The sequence below is a fragment of the Ambystoma mexicanum genome, chromosome 10 (genome assembly GCF_040938575.1).
Source record: "Ambystoma mexicanum isolate Mex_15411 chromosome 10, UKY_AmexF1_1, whole genome shotgun sequence".
Classification (NCBI taxonomy): Eukaryota; Metazoa; Chordata; class Amphibia; order Caudata; family Ambystomatidae; genus Ambystoma; species Ambystoma mexicanum.
The window spans coordinates 1,561,876,804-1,561,901,079 of record NC_090932.1 but is presented as its reverse complement, the minus strand read 5'-3'; the positions used below and the strand labels follow the sequence as shown (position 1 = coordinate 1,561,901,079).

The following is a 24,276-nucleotide window of genomic DNA, read 5'->3' as shown; positions in this document are numbered from 1 at the left end:
CTTTTGAGCTGCTCAGTTTCTTAATTTGGAGAAGCACATCCTCATAATCAAAGTTCAAATGATAAAGATCACAGGGGAGAATTGGGGGACAAATGCGGGGCAGGGGCTAACTGGGCAAAAATGGTACTAAAATGTTGCATCCAAGTTTTCCATTAATTGTGAAGATCAAAAATGAAGAGTTGGTGTCACTGGTGCAAGTCTTTAAGAGTGACCAGATCTGAGCACTTGATTTAGAGGCTAATGCTGCTAACATTGCTTCACCATCCAGCTGGAACTTGCTTTTTTTTCGCTTTTTGAACCAGTTTCTATACTTGGTTTTAGTTGTTTGTGACATGTGAGATTTATTTGGGAGATTACCGCGAGGAATATGGCTTTGTTCTCGTCTAAAGGCAGTTTTCATATTTTGCACTTATTGTCCATAGGTATATTTATGGAAAAGACGTGGACGCAAACCTGCCTGAGTTTTTGAGACAAAAAAATGGAAGATTGAAATGTAGAAAAGTCCCCCTGCAAGTTGGCTTGCTGAAGGGTTGCAACTAAGCGATTCTTAAGGAAATAAAGTTTCGGCTCTGACCATTTTAACCGATTTCGACCTCCCTCCAGAGCAATATTATGGTTGCAATAATCACAGATTGATGAAACCATGTGTGTCCAGGTTAAGGTTAGAATTTTATTGTCACTTGTGAGAGTTGTAAAAAAAATCACAAGATTTTCCAAGATGTTCATAGAATGTAGTCAAGCGTGGCAACTAAGGCATCACAATGCCAGGGACATTGCGAAGGTATGTCTCCATTTAGGGCACCATTGAGCATACTAAAGCACCTGTTATTCAAAAGATCCATCCAGCGATTAGCTCGAGGGAGAGGGGAGTATAGGAAATGTCAAGGCATTTTATGTTGAGATCACCAGCTATCAACATGGTGTCGGTATCTTCATCGCTCATGCTTAGATCCTGCATATTTGATCCAAGAAATAAAGTAATCAGCAGAAACCGCACAAGGATTCCAGTAAAGATTTTAAATGGCTATATTTTTCGCGAAGGAATACAATTCACTTCTTTGGTAAACCAGAGCTTAGTTAACTGAATCAATGGATGCAGAGAGGCCCAAGGAGTCAATGTATAACCAGAATACATTTTTATTGTTGTTAGGCCAGCAGATGACTGTCCTTTTGGCTGTTTGATTGCCGGAATCCGGCAGATGTCTCTTTCCGGCCACATAGTTTGATCAATCAGCCACGTTTCTTGAAAGAAGTAAATCATAAGATGCTAGAGAGTAAGGGTCAGCAGAAGAGAGAAGGTGTTTGAAGCCCCTAGTATTCTAGACTGCAACCAAGAACGTAGTGATCTTTTTATTCTCATGGCAGTAGTGCGTAAAATGTGTCTCACTGTCAAATATTTTCTAATCATTATCTCACCTCCTTGCAGCGCATGCGCATACTGAACACGTTTTACTATTATCTGACAGCAATGCCGAAGGTGTTACGCTCCCTATACACAATGCATTTACGCCTATGATGGCCAGAAGCAGAGCATGGTAACCATTTTTAACACCACCATTGTTCTCTCGGCAGTCAACTCAAGTCTCCCTTCCTTCATGTATTAAATAAAAAGTGGAATGTAGGGGCTGGTGCAGTCCGGGCAGGCCACATCTGGCAACAATTCACTTTCTTAACTTGATCAGGTTTAGTCTCCTTTCTCAGTGTCTCTGGTATCATCAAACGACAGACCGCAGAAAACTGTTTTAGAGAAGAGTTTTGGAGCATAATGCCAACAGGCAAGGCATGTAATGAGAATCAAGTTGGTGCACCACAGGGTTTAGGGACCGGAAGTTATTTGTGAGGGAGTCAAACTCTTTTTTCAAAAGGTCATTTATTTTTATTTTTTAAATGTGCTGTTTAAACTAATATTAAACACATGAAAACACTGAAGTAAACGTAGCACCCCTGTCAAGTAGTAAGACCCAGTGTAGTTCCGTCTGAGTACATGTCATGGCACACATTTCTTGGGTAAGGCCCATACCTGCATTGGGGAAACTGCAGCCGCGGGAGGCGTCTTCAGAGGGCTTGGACTTAATGGTGTGCGAGGGATGGCAACCGCTGGCGGGGCAGGTCCCACTGGAAAATTGAAGGAATGAAAAATCAGAGAACATCGTTAGGCAAAAACACTATCCATTAACGACAAAGAGGGCAGGTTAAACAAGTTTAAAACTAAGAAGCGGATATACATTTATCTTAATGCCAGTAGGAGCTTAGCATTGCCACATATAGAGTGCAGACCAGGCATTCAAAAAGAATTGCAATGGACCATAATATTTTCGCGCTCTGAAATACTGGTGGTGGCAAAGAATCCAACAGCAGGATAGAGGAATTGGGGCCAATGAAAATGCCAACACGTGAACAGCTTTGCCAACCGAGGTGGTGTACAGAGGCTATCAAATTGCCAGCAGGAGAATAAGTACCAACAGAAACAGTGTAAATCAAGTGAAACAGCTAGGATATAGGCAATCATAATGTCAGTTGGAGAACAGGTGTGTTTACATGTGCAGTGCATGAGGCTAACATAATGCCAACAAGAGAAGAAATGCCAAAGGAGACGGTGCACACAGGGTATTACACAAGAAGGAATGGAACAAGGAGTCCATAATTCAGAAAGGAAACCAAATATGCACACAGAGAGGTTAACATCCAGAATCAAATAGTAAATATAATTACTAGGGTGTGAATCTTGATGCAAACAGTAAAACAGCTGTGCCAGAAAAAGGGTACAGACCAGCCTCTCAACAGCAAAGAAACAGGGGTGCATGGTCATCATAACACCCTCAAGAGAGCATCACTAATGGCAATCAGAAAGGGAGCTAGATGTTAGAGAGCTGGGACATAGATAATGGAGAGCTATGAAAGAGGGCAATCAGTCATTAGGCAGCTCTGTTAAAAGTAAGCATCTTTTGCTGCTAAAACAGACAAATCCAAGCAGTATGCCACCATCACACACCTTTGCAAACCCTGCCTTGCAAAAATATTCAAATCTTCAACTGGTAGTCTCACCGGACTTGGGCTGCTGTAATTGACTCAGCACTGACACTCATTGTGCTGGGCCAGAATAGCATGCTTACACAGCCACTCAAAAGCACAATACACGTATGTATACCACCAGTAGACTACCAGACACTGACAATCTACATTGCCGCATGGGGGGGGGGGCGTTGTGGGGTTGGTCAGCGAGATCATCCTCAGCTGGTTCAAATACTACCTTGCGGTTCGCCAACAGTTCGTACAAATGGATTCTTCCAGATCACCAACTCTACCCATCACCTGTGGAGTCCCACAAGTAGCCATCCTGTCCCCGTGATCTTTAATCTTTACATGGAACCACCCAGAACATTCCTTGCCCCAGGCAACATCCACATTCACCAATATGAAGATGGCACGCAGATCTACCTCAAGATATCTTCCATCGAAGACATCCAGAGGCTCATGGCCGCCTCACATTGATCCAGTCATGAATGTCCAGTGCTTACCTGAAGCTCAACCCCTCCAAGACTGAATTCCTACTGCTGACCAAAAACACTCAACACCCTGACACCCAGAGCTGGCTCTCTGCTATAAACCTCGAGGGATTCACAACCAAAATGGCCACCTGTGCAAAGTCCCTTGGGTTCAAAATCGACAGACACCTCACGTTCAAACAGAGCATAGCGAGGAAAACACAAACGGCCAGGTACAAACTTTATCTCCTGTGGAAATCAAGCCCTTCATCCAAGAAAACAACTTCAGATCAGCTGTCCAAGCCTTGGTCCTCTCTCAACTGGATGTGGCAAAGCACTTTTGGAAGGCCTTCCGGTGACTACTTTGGCACCCTGAAATGTGTCATGCATGCTGCATTAAGACTCATTAAAGGAGATTGCAAATTCGACCACATCACTCTGACCTTCATCAAACTGCACTGGCTCCCACTGCAAGCCTGTATCATCTTCAAATCCTGTTATGTCATCCTCAAGTCCCCAAGCTACCTCACTGAAAAACTCAGCATCTCCCAGGGCCTGCGATCCACCAGAAGTAAGGAAACGTGAAAGCTTGAATTACAACAGTGCAGGAAGGAAAGAACCAGAAGACGGACCTTCTCGGTCTACGCTACAAGACTCTGGAACCTCCTCCCCGTCTACACTAGACTTGCCCCATCACTTCTACAGTTCAGGAAAAAGCTCAAGACTGTCCTCTTCATGGAATTGCTCCTCTTGAACACCTACGTCCACACACCCCTGCACGCCCTACCCTACCCGAGACTCTGCAATCCGTCTCCCCCAGGTCGCTTGTAGATCCCTTGCTGCCAATTGCACGCCCTGCCCAGTTAGCTCCCTGCTCCTTTTTTCTCTGCTTCTCGCACGGTGTTCTTGCCCCTATGATTGTAAAGCATTCTGTTGCTTCCCAAAGTTTGGTCCGCATTCAATAAATATCCGAATAATAATACGCAAGTATGCATGTTACTGCTTTTCAATAGCACAAGCAAAGCTGGGACCCAACGGTGCACTGAAGAATAAAGCAAGGGAGGAAACAACATATAGAGTGAGGCTGGAGCAGGGGAAAGCGAGGACAACATGCAACCAGGGCCCTGTGATCAGTAGCTGATGAGATGCTCTGATTATTAAAGAGGCTTCAGTTCTTTTCCATAAATCAAGATGGAAGGGAACATCCTAATATGCCATGCGTTCGCCTGTTCTTCCCGAGTGCTTGTGTGCAGCATGAAAAGGAATTCTTTCCTTTTTTCTCCTTCTTGCGGTTCTTATTTTCATAGCTTTGCATCGTTGTGGCTACTTTTGCGCTGGCCTATCAAGAGGGTGAGATTATCAGCTAGGTAGTAGGGTTCATGGGTTGCCAATGACTTCTAGGTTATTGCTGTGACGAATCACAGAGTATTGTCAATGCTCCCATGGGGGGAGCCCCTTTCCATGAGGCAAGGGAGGTGAGGCCTCTACCCTGATAGTCCCCCTGGGGGTGGTGGTCAGTGGGGGACCAGTGCGATCGCCTTGGGAGAGAGCAGCATTCACACCCTCTTTCCTCTCACCCCACCAAGTCTCCTTTGGTTCCCCACACATCTATGTATCTTTGTAGAGTAGAGGACCTCATTCATACAGATCATTCTCGGACAAGCAAGAGTGTGGCTTACCCAGAGGAAGTACATACATCCACCGACATGAAGAAGATCAGGAAAGGAGGCAAAAGCCCACCGACATATGCATTTAACTAATGACAACCCCATCGATAAAAAGCAAGGAAGGACTGTGTACCTTGCCAGATCCTTCCTGGAGAAACAGAGCCGGCTGGAGGGTCACAGCAGAGAACAGGAAAGGCTGAATGAGCCTCGCAGAACACATGCTGTGTTGACAAGTGTCCAGGCTGGAGAACTGGGGGACTGGGAAGACTGGTAGACGGGCCGTGCAATCAGGGTGCGAAGCACACGCCAAGAGGGAACAGACCTGGGAATGCAGCAAGGGCACACTGAGACCGTTAGAAGCTGTGTGGAAGTCTGCGGTAGGAAGAAGCAGTCCCGCGAAGCCGCCCGAGCAAGCTGGTAATGCCCAACAAGGTATTTGGGTTATTGTAGCACCTGGTGGAGACAGGAGAGAATGAAGCAGGAGATTGGGGGAGGCTGAAGAACCTCATCTCCCTCATACCTGGGGAACATTAAGAGACAGTCACATGAGAGCCAGTGCCTGGAAGGTTAGTGAACCTGGCCTGGGCGTAACAAGCAATACACCAGAAAGAGGGGTCTGGGACCCATATGAAGTGGGGGATGCCCTGCAATAGCAGCATACCACGATCTGCAACCCATATGAAGTCGGTCAAGCCTCGCAGGAACAGTACACCAGGGTCTGCGACCCGTATGAGACCCATATGAAGTCAGGCGAGCCCTGCACGAGAAGCACATAGGGGTCAAAGACCCACACAGGTCTGAAGAAGCACACAGTCCAGGGGCTGGTCCCCAGAGCACGTCGGGGAGATCCTGAGATAATATAAAGGGGCCTGGGATCCATCCAAAAGAAAAACAAGCTACAGAACAAATCCGGGATATCCCGAGACAGCCCAGATGGGTGTCAGAATCACGGAAAGGAGAAAGAGGTGCAAGAAGCAAAAACAAGGGGTCGAGGAGGCCTTGCCAAAAGTAGAGACATTTTCTGGAATTCTAAGATATACCGTCAATTCTGACAAGATAGTGAACCCGATTTATATGCTATATTTGTGACCTGGAGAAAGGGCAGGGGAAGAGACTCCCCCTAGTATTTGGGAACTGTACTTTTTTGACAAACAGATCTACAGTCAAATCTAGCAGGATAGTGAACCAGGCTGGATACATTTGTGAAGTGGAGAAAAAAACAGGGGAAGAAACTCCCTCATGATACTTGGGAACTGTGTTTTGTATACATGTGGAGGAGCATCCAAAGTCAATAACTTTTAAGTTAAAGAACCACTCGTATTTTCTCATCAAGAAGTGAATATTTGAATCTGTATCCAGAATGAGAGAGACCTTCTTCTGGATCAAGAAGACTCAGTTTTTCCTTAGTCTATAGAGTAAGGGACGGAAATAGGTTCGGACACAAGACGATGGACATTTTGCTTTACTGGACATCCTGGCAGAGTCCTTCATATTTTTATTGAGGTAGGGCAACCCCTCACAGAAATAGGATAAGATATGTTTTTCCTTTTCTTTTATTCTTATATAAATAAAAGCCTTTGCCAACAAAAATGCCACCACTGTGTCAGGCTCGTACTTCTTCACCCTTACATTGCCCATTTAATAAGAATGCTATAGGTCGCTCCGGTATTTTCTGGCTCATTTAAAGCGCTGAAGTCTGCATGCTGAACTAAATGTTTGTCTAACGAGTATGCCATGCATTTTCAAAGGGCTCCATTTTGATGGCAGCTTATTTTCTCTTTCAGTGCAGATGCTTTCTGCAGGGGTTCACACTTGAATGGCTGCCCCTGTCTGGAATCCACCGACTAAGGACAGTTCCATGTCACCCCTGCTTTTGATTACATTTTCTTCTGATCAAAACACAAAAACGATACATTTATTACAGTGATCACCATCATTCACCCACAGGTTTTCATTCTCCTACATGCTGTAAGGTACGTCTGTTCATTTTTGTTTCCCTGACTGTTCCCAATCTTCCCCTTTTCTGGACTCCCAGACGCCGTTTCCTTTACACTCCCCACAGACCACAGTCTGGACGACGCCCTGGGCGTGGTCACAATTGAACTCTAAGTATACCGTTCTTTCCATAAGAGCAATTTTTTAGATTGTTTAGATTTTTTTTTAACCAAAATGTTTTGCCGAAAAAACCCATCTATGAATATAGCGGGGGCAGGAAAGGGCGTATAACGAGTTGGGGAGAGGCGGCAAAAGTACATGAACAAATACATTTTTCGGGGAAACCTTTTCATTCAAAAACAAGTCGAAAAGATAGCGGTCGAAAGAACATAAAACCATACGGACAAGGCTCAGGGTTTTAAGACTACTAGGTGGGGATTGAGGGGGTATAAAAAACATAACCTAATATAGCATTGGTGTATACACAACATACATCAGAAGAAGCGTATTACCCTGGTTGTGTGACCTGTAATGGGTGGACTGTGCAGTCAAACAACTGCGCATAGACCAGACAGCTCTGCATGGTGAACCGTAAGGACACTGCAACAGCGTGAGGAAACGACTCCATATGAGCTGGCGAAGTGGACCAGAAAGAAAGTCAGGTTGGCCTTGTGTTTAAGACACTTTTCTTTGGAAAACCTAAAACAAGTATAAGCAGCAGAATTGAAGTCTTGGGAAACGGAACCCTGAAGCTTACAGGAACCACACTTGTCCTCTTGAGAGCGGAGTCTCAACAACCCTTTTGCTTTTGGATTCAAGTTACTTGAAACTTTGGGAAGGGAACCCCAAGGATTGGTTCAGAACTAGATCACCTTGAACTAGGAAAAGGTCAACTTTGATACTTTTTCATGGAACTTGCTTGTGCTTTGGGAAAGGGAGCAGAAGGTAAGCTGTGAGCTGGAAGAAGATCAGAACTTTGAGTTGAACACTTTACTTTGGCATCCCTACACATTGGTTACTTGTAGTTGTGAAGGCAAGGAGAGGTTTTAGACAGACTTTTTAATTGAACTTTTTGACTCAGACTTTCTTTACTTTTGTTCATGTAGGGAAATCCCACCTTAGCATAGGGCAAGTTAGACCTTCAATCATCATTTAAGTTAATAAATATCTTTTGTTTGAACTTTAAAGAAAATTACAAAAATTGAATAAGTGTATTAAATTCAGTGCCGTGCAGAACACAGAACCTTCCTGGGTTCATTGAAGGCTAGTTCATAATTAACAATCGACAAAATACATAGGTCTTCACCAAAGAAGCTGGGAATGCTCCATAAAGGGGTGGACACTTCCTATAGTATCCAGCTGTGCCCTAAGTAGCCCTACATATGCAATATTAGTGGAGCTACATGCAACTCCCCAGAGTAAAATGGCTATATTACTCAATGTTAGTTCTGTCAGACTTTTAATTTCAATCAGTACCTCCTTCAATGGGTTGCAGTGAGATGTCCATGCCAGAACCTTCTTGGCAATATTGTCCATTTGGGCCAGTCAACATCTTAATGATCAAGTACTGGAAAGTCTTATGTGAATACTTTCAGGCAAAGGCATGATCGTGTACTCCTAGTCCCGTTCTTCTCACAGTCTCATCCGTCAACTTCAGCAGAGTCACAATCATCCTCTGCAAATCCCCTCAGCTTACACCAATGAGCTCTGAGCACTCGTACTTTCTGTGGCGCATTTTCCCCACGATAAAAAAAATCCAAATCCCATGAGTAGGTTTGGAAGACTAGCACCACCTGGGACCAAAATTCAATGATTTATAGACTTGGGGCTGACTGGTTATAAGCACAAACAGCACCCTGGTTCAGTTGCTATGAAGCTGTACAGTAGAAATGCATGACAAAGCCATGAAAGTGGCTACTCCAGCAAGCATGAGCAGGAATTATTTGCCTACTCAGGTTGTGTTAGGGAACAGAGACCACGGGTACAAATGAAAGCATTGGAGAAAGAAACCCATCTTGCACCCGGACACCCCCCCCATATGTAATTCGCAGTAGGGTCATGTATGCTCACCTTGGGAGGCACTGTCAAAGGACTTGATGAGGGTCTTCACAGTGGGGGCGGGCTCTGTGGATGTGGATGACCTTCGGCTCAGCCCCATACCCTGCCGTAGAGCAGCCAAATCACGCTCCACAGCATTCATGTAATTGTAGACTCTGCCGCGCTCCTCCTCCTGCCTGGGTGTGGGGAGAAAGAGTTACGCATCAGCAACAGTTATGGAGTGCAAGAATGAGAAAACATTCACGCCAACGCCAAGATGCCCGCCAAGGACAAATGTGTGGTTAAGTGGATCTCTCAGAAACCAGAAAAAATGATGCAGTTTGTCTCCAAGAACACATGAATGGAACTGCTTTGGGTCCACTAGAACAGGGAACATGGTTGCATAGTGTCTTCTATAGAACAGGGAGGGGACCTTTGATGGTGCCACATTGGACAGACCAGTTGGGGAGGTCCAAGAGACTCTGGGGGCTACAGGAGGCTGCCTACTATTCAGTGAAATCTTTAGAGGTGGTATATGAGAGAGATTCCACAGAGTTCTACCGCAAAAATACCTGCCTCGTTGCTTTCAATGGAACCCTACTTCTGCTTCTGGGGAACAAGGGGTGAGACACACCCAGAAAGGAGGTCTGGAGTCAGGACATTCTAAAACAGGACTTTTCATTAGGTGACAAGAGTGGTCCACCACCCAACACTGCAAATCCACAAAATTCAGCAGGAAGCGGCACCAATGCTTAACTAGAAGGACATGCCACAGTGCCGAAATATGTTATTGTGATTTATACTGCTCACTGCAGCCATTTTCAAAGCGTTCAGGCGCTCTGGCGGATCTGAAAGTAAGGAGGGCTTGAGAGGGTTAGTAAGTGGGATCGAGAGGGCAAGAGAGCTCTAATGTGCTGTTGGTGGCTTCAGTTCGGAAAAAACGGTAATTGTGTTGGGTTTGTTTTTTGTGGTAATGGTTAGGTAGTGTTTGACACCAGGTGGGGTGGGGAGGAATCCAATTACATCTGGACTCTCAGTTCACACATAAATACCTACCCTTCTTTGAGCCAGAACAGCAAGGGGTAAAATCCACCCCCTCCCTGTTCAACAGCAGGTCTTGAACAGACAAAACATGACCATCAATAATCTGGATTCCAAGCATTCAGAGGCACGGAAACTGCTCTCCTGAACACCTCTGTAGAACTGCTCGCATCCCTGGACTCTACCCAGCTGTCCTCATCCTTCTTGATCTCTCGTCTGCCTTTGACGCAGTCAACCATTCCATCCTTATACAAAGGCTCCACGATACCCTTGGTATCTCGGAACGGGCACTGGACTGGCCGACATCCTTCCTAACTGACCGATCTTCCCAAGTCTAACCGGGCACCTTACCCCTCTCCTACTTCCTTAGCCATCTGTGGTGTCCCCAATTTCTATCCTCTCCCCTTGGCTCTTTAACATCTACCTTGCTCAGCTTGCAGGCGTCATATCCTCCAACTTTCAGTGTTATGCAGACGACACACCGCTCTTTTTCAAACTTCCTGCTGACCCCTCTTGCACCCTCCATCATCCCCGACTGCCTTTCTGCCATCCAGTTCTGGTGTACCTCCAACGATCCATGCCTCAACGCCTTTAAAACGGAGTTAGTCCCCATCGGGTCTCTGCTCCCTGCTTCTTCCCTTCACTCTGGCCTTCCTCCTTGGGCTCTCCTGAAGCCAGAAACATTGGAGTCATCTTCAATTCCTCTCTCTCCCCTTCCTCCATCCCTCACACTCAGGAAATTGCCAAGAAGTCCCACTTTCAGCTCTTCCTTCACAAACGCCCAGGGACCGCATTTCTCCTTTCCTAAAAAAGTCTTCACTGGCTCCCAGTTGCTGCACAGATTAAATTCAAATCCCTCTGCATCATCCACAAGGCTGTCTGAGCCCAGGGATAACACTATCTTCATCTTTATCTCCCTAAATACTCTCCCTCTAGACCACTATGTTCCTCTTGCACCAGCTTTGTGTGTAAAGCGTTTCACTAAACAGAGGGTAGGTGGTTGATCGCTTTCCTCAGCTGGCTCCCTCCTATGGAACAGCCAACCCCTGCTTCAGCGCCTTGAGCAGGAGTTTCTTAAATTCCAGAAACTCTTGAAGACTTTCCTCTTTACCTCCTCCTTCCCATCATCTCTCATCTGCTAATCTCACAGTTGCTGTGATTGGTGTCCGGGGCCCTTATGCATCCAAGGGGCCCCTGACCTCTCAGGCCCAATCGGCCCAGCTCGGTCTACCCTCAGCACTTGCCTTGGCACACCCTCCGACCAAGAGGTTCGCACATACACCTAACGTGGCTCCAGGCCGTGTAGCACTCATCAACTCAAGCACTTCATCTGTCGCTCACCCTTGATCTTGGACTCCCCAGCACTTACCCCCTCTGTCCTCTTCCTTGCCGCACTTGCACGTTCTGAATACTCACAAGGCATAGTAGGTTTGTATTTCTTTACCTCCACTGCCCTTATTAAACATTTTGTTTTGTAATTTATTTCATTCCCGTGTTCCCTCCCCTCGCCCTGTGGTTGCTCTGAAACAGTATTTTACTTTCTGTATAAGCTGGGAGAAATATAGACCACTTGCTCACCAAACAAGCTTGCAGACTACGTGGCATGGATTAAAAATGAGCACCCCCCCGCCCCCAGCCGAGTCCTGAAATGCAAAACTTTACTCCCATCTCTGATCACTGCAGGGAACCACCTGACCACCCCAGCCATTCAGGTACCAGACACCTAGTCTAGGCAGCATAAAAGAGGCTCTGTTCTCTCATTGTGGGTGCGGGAAAGCTTAAGTACAAATGAGCTTTGCAAAGAAGTGCCAGAGGAAGGTATCAGAGAGCTCAGAGGAGCCCAAGGAACAAAGGGCCTGCAATGACTACAGAGACCAGGGCACCTTAACCATAAAAGGGTGACCAGGCACTCTATTCCCTGCAGAATGAGAAGTGGTGCAAGGGAAATGTTGGAGCTGGAGGAAGGAGGAGAATATTAAGAGAAATAAGGGAAGAACTGACCTGAAGAGCCGCTTTAACAACTAACCAAACAAAGTTTCACTTTGATTAGCTGGAACACCCGCGGTCAGTCATTTGGTAAACTCGCTAAATCATAACTTGCAGCAAGGTGATTTCATACTGTTACAGGAGACTTGGCTCACGGACACCCCAGTATGGGATGATTTTGTAATTCTATGTGCCTCAGCGCTAAAGAAGACAGAAGGACGACCTATGGCTGGTCTAGCCGCTGCAAAAATCTCTTCAGGTTGCACAATTGAAGCATGGGAAAAACCAAATGAGAACATCCAGCTAATCAAACTACACATACAAGATAAAATACTCGCAGTGATAAACATATACTGGAACCATTTAAGAATTCAAAGTAACCCACTTTTTGAAATCATTGAGAAACTGATGGACATGATTTCCATTGACCAAACAATCTACACAACCATCATTGCGGGAGATTTGAACATCCAATGCTTAACTAAAAATAAATATGTACACAAACATCTGAAACCCGCAGATGGATTCCACTAATGAATGAGTGAAGATTTATCATAGCCAATGGAACCATTGAAACTGATATACCAGCTGCAGCCATATGGAGGAGGGGAAAACAAACAAGTATTATAGACTACATATACCTGGTTAACAGGATGCTACCGTGTGTTGACTCATTCAAGGTTAATAACCAAGATACTAGTGACCAAAATCAATTAATCCTGAAATGGCCATGGCCCTGTAAACCGCAACATAAACCAGTGAAATACCCTCAGAGAGTCACTATAACAAGTGGACATAATCGTCTAAAATGGACCAAGACCTAGTGAACAGCGTACATAAAATCATTAAGAACAACCTTGAGGAAAAAAACTCTGGTGCATGTGACTATGTAAAAACTTTGCAAATATTTAAACAAGTGTTAGGAAATCATAAGAGATCAGTCCACAAGAACAAGCACAACTTTGACAGCGAAACTCAGAATCGGAAAAGACAACTTCGCAGAGAAATAAGAAATGCCTGACTATTGCCAACCTTTGAAAAAGTTGTGTCAACTAAAAAGCTGAAGACTAACTATAAGAACTGGATCACTGCCAGGAAAAGTATTCTATACCAAAAAGATAGTCAATCCATGCTACAAGTTATAATGAATAAAAACTCGAAAGAGATTTGGGGTGCTCAATTTTGACAGCCACAAGGAGCAAATGTCAATACAGCTTAATGCTGTATCTGAAAGCCACTGGAAGACTCACTTTACTACCATTTATGCCTCAGTAGAAGAGCAATTTTGTAATACCAAAGTAGCGAAACCTATGGACACCATCTATTTCGATCAAGACATAGAAAATTTGATAGCTAAACTAAGTAAGTCGCGAGCTCCTGGGCCAGATGGCCTCTCTAATTTCACACTGAAGCAAAACTCTGCCACTTGGGCCAGTGTGATATCTGAAATATTCAAGAAAGTGTTCATTAGCCAAATCGCCCCAATGACATGGCGGACATCCATAATTGCTCGGGTCTTTAAAGAAAGTAACAGGTAAGACCCCAACAACTACCGGCCCACAGCCATTCTGGACGTCCCAGGGAAACTATTTGTGAGTCTCATCATGAGGGATTTTAATAAATGGCTGACAGAAAACGATCTACTCGACCCATACCAATCTGGATTCAGGAAAGGTCTGAGTACTCAGTACTTCAGTCAACTTAATGACTATAGCAGCAATAAGATCACATACGACCGAATCTAAACAATCCCTATACATTGCATATGTAGACTTTAAAGCCGCTTTCGACTCGGTTTCACAAAATAAATTACTGAATAAATTGAAAACGGTCGGCTGCCCTGAACATTTATATTTCATTCATCAGTTTCAACATACAACAATTCAAACAAGATTAACCCAAGATGGAGGGTTAACAGAACCGATCACGACAAACCGAGGACTGAAACAAGGCTGCCTGATGGCAGCAACCCTGTTCAATATTTTTATTTCTGATATGACAAAGGAGTTTGAGAATACCGAAGCGGACGCGCCTCGCTTAGGTACTACCAAAATAAGGGCGTTGTTCTATGCTGATGACTTGATTTTAATGTCTAAAACGCCAGTGGGGTTACAAAATCTACTTAACATCTTAGAAAATGACACTCAAAGAAATGATTTGGTGATAAATGTCCAGAAAACAAAAATATTATCGATACACCCGACAAAGACAGCAAGAAAAAAGAAAGCTAATAAATGGTACATGGATACTAAATTATTGGAAGAGGTGGCTGTCTATAAGTATCTGGGAGTCAACATCAGTAATGACCAATCCTAGAACGAGGATATTCGAGCAAAAGTAAACCACGCTATATCTCAAACCAAAATAATCCTGTACTAATTCGGAAAGTTTTCAATAGAACCAGCAATCATTTTAGATCTAAAAAAAACTGTTCCAATACTCTTGTATGGATCAGAGACGAAACTGGTTAACCAGGAACAAAGGTTAAAAATTGAGAGCCGTGATTAGAAGTCTATCTTAAAAATCCCTAAATCTGTCCCAATGGTTAAACTACGTTATGAACTGGGTTTACCCTCATTGTACGGAATGTACAAATGGAGGATCTGCTCGACGCAGGAGAGGTTTATGGAGCATGGACAATGACCATCTGTTCTCACTATACTTGCCGAGTACAAGAAAAAAGCGGACCAGACATTTGCGCAGATTTGGAGGAAAACAAAGCCGATTCTAGAAGAAGCAGATATAAATGAAGAAATTCTTCTTCCCAATCCCAACCGCACAAAAATTAATAAAATGTGGCCATACCACTATATTTATTGATAAGATGGAAGTTACAGAAGGCTATCTGCTTAAAGCTCCCAGCGCAGATTATAGACAATTTTATGATTTTGACTAAATATTCTCTACACTAGAGAAATAAAAGCACGTCGGAAACAAATTAATAATGAAGACAGCAGTTGCAGATTTAATTGTGGCTGTACAGCAGTCAAATTGCTTCAACATTTATTAAGAGAGTGCCATAAATTGGGAAATATGAGGATATTTGAAACCCCTGTTTGAGAACTGTGTAATAACTACACCACATGAACTATGGACATTGATACTCTTGACAAGAAACAGGAGGATCCAGAAGGCTATTGTACATTTTGTTCGATTTCTTAATTTGACATAGTACAGCCGAATGGTTTTAGGAATACGTTTAGACATTTGTAAACATGATTGTAAATGTTAATAAACTTTGCAAAGGTTTATATTAAACCAAAAACAAATCTAAATAAATGAGGGCAAGGCTGAAGTTGGAGGAATGATCAAGGAAGAGTAGAAGTGCAGCAGGGATGTGAGGAAGAGGTTGTGATTAGAGAGGAAGGAGGAGGAGAGCGTGTCACAATAACAAAGCGAGGAGAATCACAACTGGCCCAGAGAGATAGAAAGTGATAGATAGATGGATGGAGGCAGGAAGACAGACAGAGGGAGAGGGGTTTAAAGAGAGAAAGAAAGGAAAAAAGAGACAAGACCTTCAACGCGCAAAGCGCCAGCTAGTGCTCCAGACCATGACAGAAGGACCCTGTACCCAGATGCTGTAGTGACTGTGTAAGAATATACAACCCTGATCATAAGCTGTTGTAGAGGAGGAAACTTGGACTCAGGACTTCAGTCCTATATTAGATTAGGATTTGAATCTTCGCCCTTGCGTGAATGTGTTGTCCTTGAAACTCTGCAAAGTTGTTCTGAGAAGTATCACAGTTTTGTGTGTTAAGATCATAAAAGCCTTACAACAACCTCCATGTTGGGCATCAATGAATCATAGTTGCACGCAACCTGCTGGACCTTGAGTCTTCGGTTGATACCATTACTTGTGACAGACTGCAGAAAATCTACCAGACCAAAGGAACGGGGTTGATGTGATTCCCCCCAGAACAGAGGAATGGTGCTGCTGTAACCCTCGAAGAACAGTGTAGCAGGGCATAAGCGGGTCTCCCAAAACACATGTACAGGGCTGCAGTGGGATATCAGAACACAGAAAATGGGCTACTTGGGGTCTCAAAGAAAATGGAAAGAGGGCTTCACAAGGTCTCCCAGAATGCAGGAACGGGGCTACATTGATCCTCTAAAAAAGCAAGAATATGGATGCAGTGGAAATCCCAGAATACAGGTATGGGGGCTGCATTAGTTCTCAGAGAACACAGGAATAGACTGTAGCACGTGTGAGGAGTCAAGTATAAAAGTTGAACACAGAGGTATTCGTTTGGTTGCTATAGACTTATTGTATAAACAAAAAGAAAGGGGGTTGGATGACTCTACAAGGAGTTTCCCCAACAACAAAAATAACTTAGGTTACTGTCAGAATGTCCAAAGTAAAATAAGTCCTATGTCCTGTGTCCAAAACTCTAACGTGACCCTCACACGCTAAACCTAAAATAATGTGAAAAGGGGCAAAGTCTCTTTAGCTACAACCTATAGCTATTCTCCAGCAGTTCAAAGAAAAGTTCCAAAAGGTGCAAATAAATGAATCCATCCACTTCTTGATAGGCATTCTCCTCCCGATTCCCATCACATTCTCAGTTCTATTCAATTTATACAGTTCACCTTTAGTTTCCACTTTTCACCTGGTATACTCTTCATGGCAGAACTTTGTGTCAATTCCATACAAAGAAACCTTCCAGGACTTCAGGGGTTTTACCCTTACTCTGGATTACAATGTTATCTACTTTTAAAAGGGATATGGGTCTTACCTTTATTTTCCTTCATACAAAGTTTATCATTTCCTTCCACTTGGTTCATGGTATACTATACTGCCAAAACTCAGTTTTCCATTCACAATTCACTTGGGTTCCTGCCACACGTTGGAACAATCTCCCACTCACACTTCGAGAGGAGCCCTCCTTCCACCTTTTGTGGGAAAAACGTAGAACTCACTTGTTTAACTAACTGCTCTCACCTTCCGATTGACTAACTTTGATTGCAATAGCCCTACACTGAAAAAGATTGCATGTAACAGTTCTACTTAATCAACTGTATGCAACAGGCCTAGATGCCCGCAGGCTTTGAGTGCTACTATAAATGAAAAAAATAAAATAAATTAAAAATAAATACTCTCCTGCCAGTACTGTGTAACACTTTGATTCACAATTCAGTATTTTCAGGTACTTTCCCTTGCCCTGAATTGTAGTTTCAATATCTTCTCTTTGCAGAATTCACAATTGGGTGCGAGTCCCAGACCTGTATACTTTCCGTGCCAGGTACGCTTCCTTGGCAGGCTTTTCAAAATTATAATATGTACTTCTATGCATGTTTCCGAGTAGATTGGATTTAGCTTCAACTTGCTTTCCAATCATATAATGGTTCTCAGTCTCTTTTCCATACAGGTCTTGGTCCTTTACACACAGTCCCAGTGTTCCTAGCTCCCTATTCGAGCTTCCTAAGCTCAATTTCATACTCTTTCCAGTATGCGGTAGACCAGACAAAGCGCCCTGGCTTCCCAACCCTTCTGCAGGGGCTCACTGGCTTTCTTTGGCCGCTTTGCCGTCCTTTGCATCCACTGGTGCGGTCTGCCTCAAGCTGTCGGCTCGGACTGATGAGTCGTCCACTTCGGGCCTCTGCAGCCTTGATTCCTAATCTTACGTTTCCTATTCTCAAAGGCTCTTGAAAGTAACAGTCTTTCATTGAAAAGATCAAGGGTACTTCCTCTCCTTGCATTGCCCTTCGGTTTTGCCGTCTTCGCCTTGTATTAAACTGTCATCTTGGAACTGCTGCTTCCTCGTGTGCTTTGCCTTTCTCCGAGAGTGCTCTCGTGCTACACCTTTTATCCGTGTGGGGAAGTGTAATGGAAATCAAGTGTGTGTAATGGTCAGCAGTAATTGCCTGACCCTGCCTGACTTTTGTATTGGGTGTTAGTCTGTTTTCTCTCGTAGTGAGCTGTTTGTGAGGAATGTTTGTGTTGGGAACGCGAAGGGGGAGGTGGGTGGTTGAGTTCTTAAGTGTCCTACCTGGTAGGATGGGGTTAAGGTGTTACAGGGAAGGGGATACCGCATCTGCCCATCTGGAGTCTCACTCCCACTCCCTGATGACCCCTCACCCAGGTGACCCTCCTGCACTGGTCCGCCCCCAGGAACTGGATCCAAAAGCGATGGCCGTGTCCTGGCCACCTGGATGACAGATCCCAGGGATCTCACACTCCCTGCAAAAGGCAGAATCTGAATCTCACCTTCCTCACTGCCCTACCCTCCTAGAAAAAAGGAACACCACAGGAGTCCACTTACTTTTTGGCAGCCATTAAAATCACTGTCATGAGAAAGTAATTGCTGATCAAAACTGGAAAGATGGCAGTATCACCAACGATCAAACATTGCATCCACAAGCCGGCAGTGTGTAGGCGCATAAATGTAGAGAAAAAAAGCAAGCCCTTTGGAGAGCAAAGGCGAGAGAGGAGACTGGGAGAAATAAAGGGCAGTGGGAAGAAAACCTGTGTAGCAAAAAGGGCAGAGGCCAATTAAAACCTTCACAGAAAGAGAACCAACATAATAGTGAATTGGAAGGCAGGAGAAGAGTCCGCAAGTGAAGGGTGAGGGACTGGAGTAAAGGCAGTGAAAGGAAAGCGACTGAGGAAGTACATCGTGTGCCTACTTAAATGCGCCCTGAGCCACTCAAGTTGCACAAGAAAAGAACAAATATCAGCTTTAAAAAAGTGACCACAGGGGTTGGCTTAGGATCCTTCTAAGAGTTTGTATTGATGGCTTTAGTCTCAGTGCGAATAAATTAACATTACACCCACAAGGGCACAGGCAGGATCTAGACAGCCTCATGCACAAGCCCCACCTCCTTCCATAATTGCAGGGACGGACAGGTCTTTGCGACTCCCGGAGCAGAGAGAATACATCTAAAGGGAGAATACACAGGGCTGTAGAAGAAGGGCGATTTATATGGTAATTGAGCTGCACCAATCTCCGCTGGGATTGATCCAGCGGATTGGCAGCTAATCCATCCATTTATTATAGTGATGATCATGCAGAATTGGGCCGGCCCAGGGCAGCATTGAAATTCCATACAATGCACCATGCCCTGCCTGAGAAATCTATAGCTATCTGGCAGCCTTAGAAGTAATTGTTCCATATGCATAGTAATTTCCAAAGACAACTTCTTGGGAAAATATGTTGTCAACAATAAAAGCCAAACCTGCAGATGTCGTCCCATGACAATCTTAACGATGGGAAATGCTATTCGCATTTTAAGTGACAGTTCGTAATCCAGGGCTTTTGCAGTAGATCACCTGTCAAAGGAATTTATCAGATGAAGTTTTAAATATTTGTGAGGCGCACACAACAAACCGAAGTATGTCTGAAGAGGTTTGTTGTGGGAAGCAATTAGGTGACGAGGAAGATTTTTAGGGTCTTCTCCCTTTAACTGCCATGGGTTTCTTCCCCCCTTCCCCTGTGCCACGGCCTTATTTGGTGATTCCGGTATGTCGCCATGTAATGCCTTCTAACGTTTTCTCTTTCATTAACCCCTTAAGTGCCAAGGACGAGGCATCTCGTCCTTGGCAACAGGGAGGTAAACTCAAGGACGAGATACCTCGCCCGTGGCACTTAAGGGGTTAAGGCAGGGGTGAACAACTGATTTTGACAGAGGGCCAAAGGTACCTTACATGATGGCTATAGTGGGCCGAAAAGTAAATGTGGGTGGGGTGGTAGGAGTGGTGGGGCGTGGCAGGAGGCTTTTTCAACCCCCAATTTTTATTAAACACTATGCCCCATGGCACCCACCCCTCAAGCAAACAATATGCCCCAAGACACCCACCCCTCATGCAAACACTATGCCCCAAGACACCCACCCCTCATGCAAACACTATGCCCCAAGACACCAAGCATGCACCATGTATACATACTCATACAGACCCCAGCCCCCCCACCTCTGCATACAAACTAACACGTATACACCATGCACCCATACAGACCCGCACCCCCCAGCCCCAACTCGGCACACAAACCCACAAGCATACACCATGCACCCAAACGGACCCGCACCCCCCAGCCCCAACTCGGCACACAAACCAACAAGCATACACCATGCACCCATACAGACCCGCACCCCCCAGCCCCAACTCGGCACACAAACCCACAAGCATACACCATGCACCCATACAGACCCGAACCCCCCGCCCCCAACTCAGCACACAAACCCACAAGCATACACCATGCACCCATACAGACCCGAACCCCCCACCCCCAACTCAGCACACAAACCCACAAGCATACACCATGCACCCATACAGACCCGAACCCCCCACCCCCAACTCAGCACACAAACCCACAAGCATACACCATGCACCCATACAGACCCAAACCCCCCACCCCCAACTCAGCACACAAACCCACAAGCATACACCATGCACCCATACAGACCCCACCCCCATCTCACCATACAAACTCACAAGCATACACCCATACAGACCTGAACCCCCCACCCCCAACTCACCATACAAACTCACAAGCATGCACGCATACAGACCAGGACCCCCCACCCCCACATCTTAACATACAATGAATGTGCACACAACAACAAACATTCAGGCAGACCGACACCCTCCTCCCTCCCAGCATCTCAACATACACTGCACTTGCACACAAACACATTCAGGCAGACCCGACACACACACACCCCCTCCGCATCTCAACATACACTGAACTTGCACACAAACACATTCAGTCAGACCTGACACACCCCCCACCCCTGCATCTCAACATACACTGCAGACATACAAATACAAACACACCCATACACACCCGACACCCCCCCCCCCACCTCTGCATCTCAATATACATACAAAAACAAAAAACACAGTCAGGACAGACCCGAGACAGACAGACAGACAGACATACACACAAACATACAGCGCCCCCCATCATGTACTTACCCAGACGTGCTGGAACGCTGGCGAGGCTTCTGGCACTACGGCTGTTGTGGGTGTGACAAGGCTGATATGGCTTCCGGCATCAAGCCTTACTGGCCATGCCAGCTGTAGTGCTAGCACTCCATTGGTGCAGCACACACGTACTACATGGCTCCTAGGAGCTGCGTGGATCGTGTGCACTGAACCAATGAGGGCCAGTGTTTTGTCCGGCCCGGAAGACAACAAAGACTTTCCTAATGGAGGGTGGCCGATGCTGCTTGCGGGCCGCCCTCCATTAGGAAAGTCTTTGTTGCTGGCGGGCCAGACAAAACGGCATGGCGGGCCGCAACTGGCCCGCGAGCCTTATGTTGTGCACCCATCGGTTAAGGGAAGGAGTGTAGGAGATGCTCACCTTAGTAGTGTTTGTTGGTGCCAGACTGAACCCATATATATATATCTATATCTGTGCCTTTAGCCCAGTGGTGGGCGTGTCAGAGATGTGCTGCACCCTCAGTAGACAGTCAAGTTATTAGATCAGAGTCTTTACAAAAGACCTTTATTTCATTCTGTTAATATCAGTGCACAGCATGGAGGTCTCATCATTATCAATTACGCCACTCATTATCCAGAAGCCTTTCCCCTCCGTAATAATACAACCCAGCAAATTGGCATTTTATTCTGAGGGTAGGATTTCCTAAAGAGATTCTTACAGACCATGGTACTACCTTTATGTCAAAACCCATACAAGAGGTAAAAGAAATGCACAATATTAAGACCTTAAAAACCTCGGTATATCTGCCACAAACCAACTGTCTGGTGGACCATTTCTATCAAACCCATAAATAAATATGAAGAAAATCAGTTGAGGCCGGCAGAACGAACTGTGAAGTAATGGTACCTGGAGCCATATACACTATCCAGAAAACACCCCACGCATCCTTGGGGCATTCCCCATTTGAATTGCTCTATTGGAGGAAGCGTCAGGATGTCCTAAACATGTTAAGGGAAAGGTGGGAGGAACAAAGACTACCAATTTCTCAGACCATACAGAAACTAAAAACCCATATGGCGGCAGTATGACAAATCGTGAGAATACATTTGACACAGGAACAGTAGGTCACATAATAAACGAGTCATACCCTGTACCTTTTTAGTGGGCCAACCAATATTGGATTGGTTGGTGGGGTTTTGGACCAGAGTATCCATATTTGGCTCCTTCCCATGCAATCTCTCAGAATAATTCATACGATTTTTCTTGGGATAAGGATCTTGCCCAGCCAAAACACCAACTCGTAGGGTTTTGAACAAGTAGACATGGGTCAAGTAGTATTTGGCGAAGAGTAGGGTTGTCCTTTGGGTCATCTCTGAATTCACCAAGCCGGCTTGCACCACGACCTTCCTGACCCCCTCACCATCACTGTGCGACTCACTCTCCCTCCACTTTTACACCACGGCTCTTGAAAGAACAAATACTCTAGCCACCAAACCAGCTCTCTTACATCCACCAGGCAATCCTCCCTCCATACCAGCCAGCCCACCGGCTGTGACCACTTCACAACCGGAATCCTTTAGTCCAATATCACCAGAGCAATTTCTCAAACTTCTGTCTGCCCGCAAACCATCTGGCTCGCCGATGGACCCTTGCCCAGCCACAAACCTCAAAGAAATGTTCGCTTCCACCTGCGCTGGAGAACACGCAAGATCCATCATAAATGCCTCGCTTTCCTCCGGTATCTTTCCTGATGCATTCAAAACGGTTCATGTCAAACCTCTAATTAAAAAACCTTCGCTCGACCCTCTCGAGCCCCAAAACTACCGCCCCATCTCAAACACCAGGTTCCTTGCCAAACTCATTGACAGAATCGCCTACTCCCAACTAAATGCCTTTGTCGAAGCCAACAATCTCCTAGATCCCGCCCAATCAGGTTTCAGAGTCTGTCACGGAACTGAAACTACCCTAACCTCAATCTGGGATGACCTCAAAATGACGGCAGACTCCGCGGGATGTGCCGCACTAAGCCTTCTTGACCTATACGCCGCCTTTGACACAATCAATCACTCAATCCTCCTAGACCGCCTCCACTCCCTTGGAATTCGTGGAACCGCTCTTAAATGGATAGCTTCATTCCTCAAAGATAGATACCAAATAACGATACTCTCCACCTATACCTCCAAAGCCCGACCAGTCGACACGGGAGTCCCACAAGGAGCATGCCTATCTGCCCTCCTGTTCAATCTCTACTTGATCACCCTCCCACCAATAATTCGTTCACACAACATCCTGTGCTACAACTACGCCGACGACACTCAAATAATTCTAAAACTCCTGAACTCAAATCCCAACTCTTGACCTGGACTCCTGCCTCCTCGACATAGAACTCTGGATGTCCCAAAGCCACCTCTTGTTTAATCCCTCCAAAACAGAAATCATGGTATGTGGCAACTCTGAACTTCTTCTGCACCCACTACCCTGGCCATCCGCCATGGGCAACTCACCGACCCCCTCCAACTTAGTGAAAAATCTTGGATGCACCCTTGACTCTGACCTAACACTCTCGCGCCAAGTCAACAACTTCTCAAAGTCCTGCCACTACCACCTTAAAACCCTTAGGCGCATCTTTCCATATCTCTCCTTTCCCAACAGACTCGCCGTGGTCCAATCAATCGTTATATCAAGACTGGACTACGCAAACCCCCTATACCTCGGAGTCCACAGGTACCAACTGAATAAACTCCAAAGGGCACAAAATGCGGCAGCCAAACTGCTACTTGCGCTCGGCCCAAGAGACATCTCCCCAGCCTTAAAACGCTGCACTTGCTTCTAGTAGCCCGAAGGGTGACTTTCAAAACCTTATGCATCTCCCATCGAGCACTGCATAAAACCGGACCTCAATATCTTCAACACAAGCTAAAACTCTATCACACCCTACGCACCCTGAGATCAAGCTCAGCCGGCCTCCTAGTCATACCGAAGACAAACTCAGTCCGGTTAGGCGGATCATCATTCTCAGCCTTGGCCCCCACGCTATGGAACTCACTCCCACCCCACATCCGCCTAACTGAGGATTTAACGTCTGTCCGCAAACTGCTGAAAGCCTGGCTCTTCCTCTAAAACCAACCCGTACCAAACTAACCCAAACAGACTAACAGCAACTCAATGACACCAATTCAACAAACTACTTGATGCGAGAAATTGACAGCTAATAAGACAACTAGAAGGCAATTAGAACTAAACGAA

General features: G+C 45.4%; 1 protein-coding gene across 3 annotated transcripts in view; it reads right to left on the bottom strand.

The window, feature by feature from the left end:
- The window catches only part of SPECC1L (sperm antigen with calponin homology and coiled-coil domains 1 like), a 909,747-nt gene that overhangs the window by 440,163 nt on the left and 445,308 nt on the right, over positions 1 to 24,276 (bottom strand). For all 3 annotated transcript variants that reach the window (XM_069619860.1, XM_069619861.1, XM_069619859.1), the window contains 2 exons: positions 9,158 to 9,321; positions 2,021 to 2,115 (listed from right to left, as the gene is read on the bottom strand). In XM_069619860.1, the coding sequence (XP_069475961.1) occupies positions 2,021 to 2,115; positions 9,158 to 9,321 (259 nt within the window). The remainder of the gene's footprint in view (positions 1 to 2,020; positions 2,116 to 9,157; positions 9,322 to 24,276) is intronic.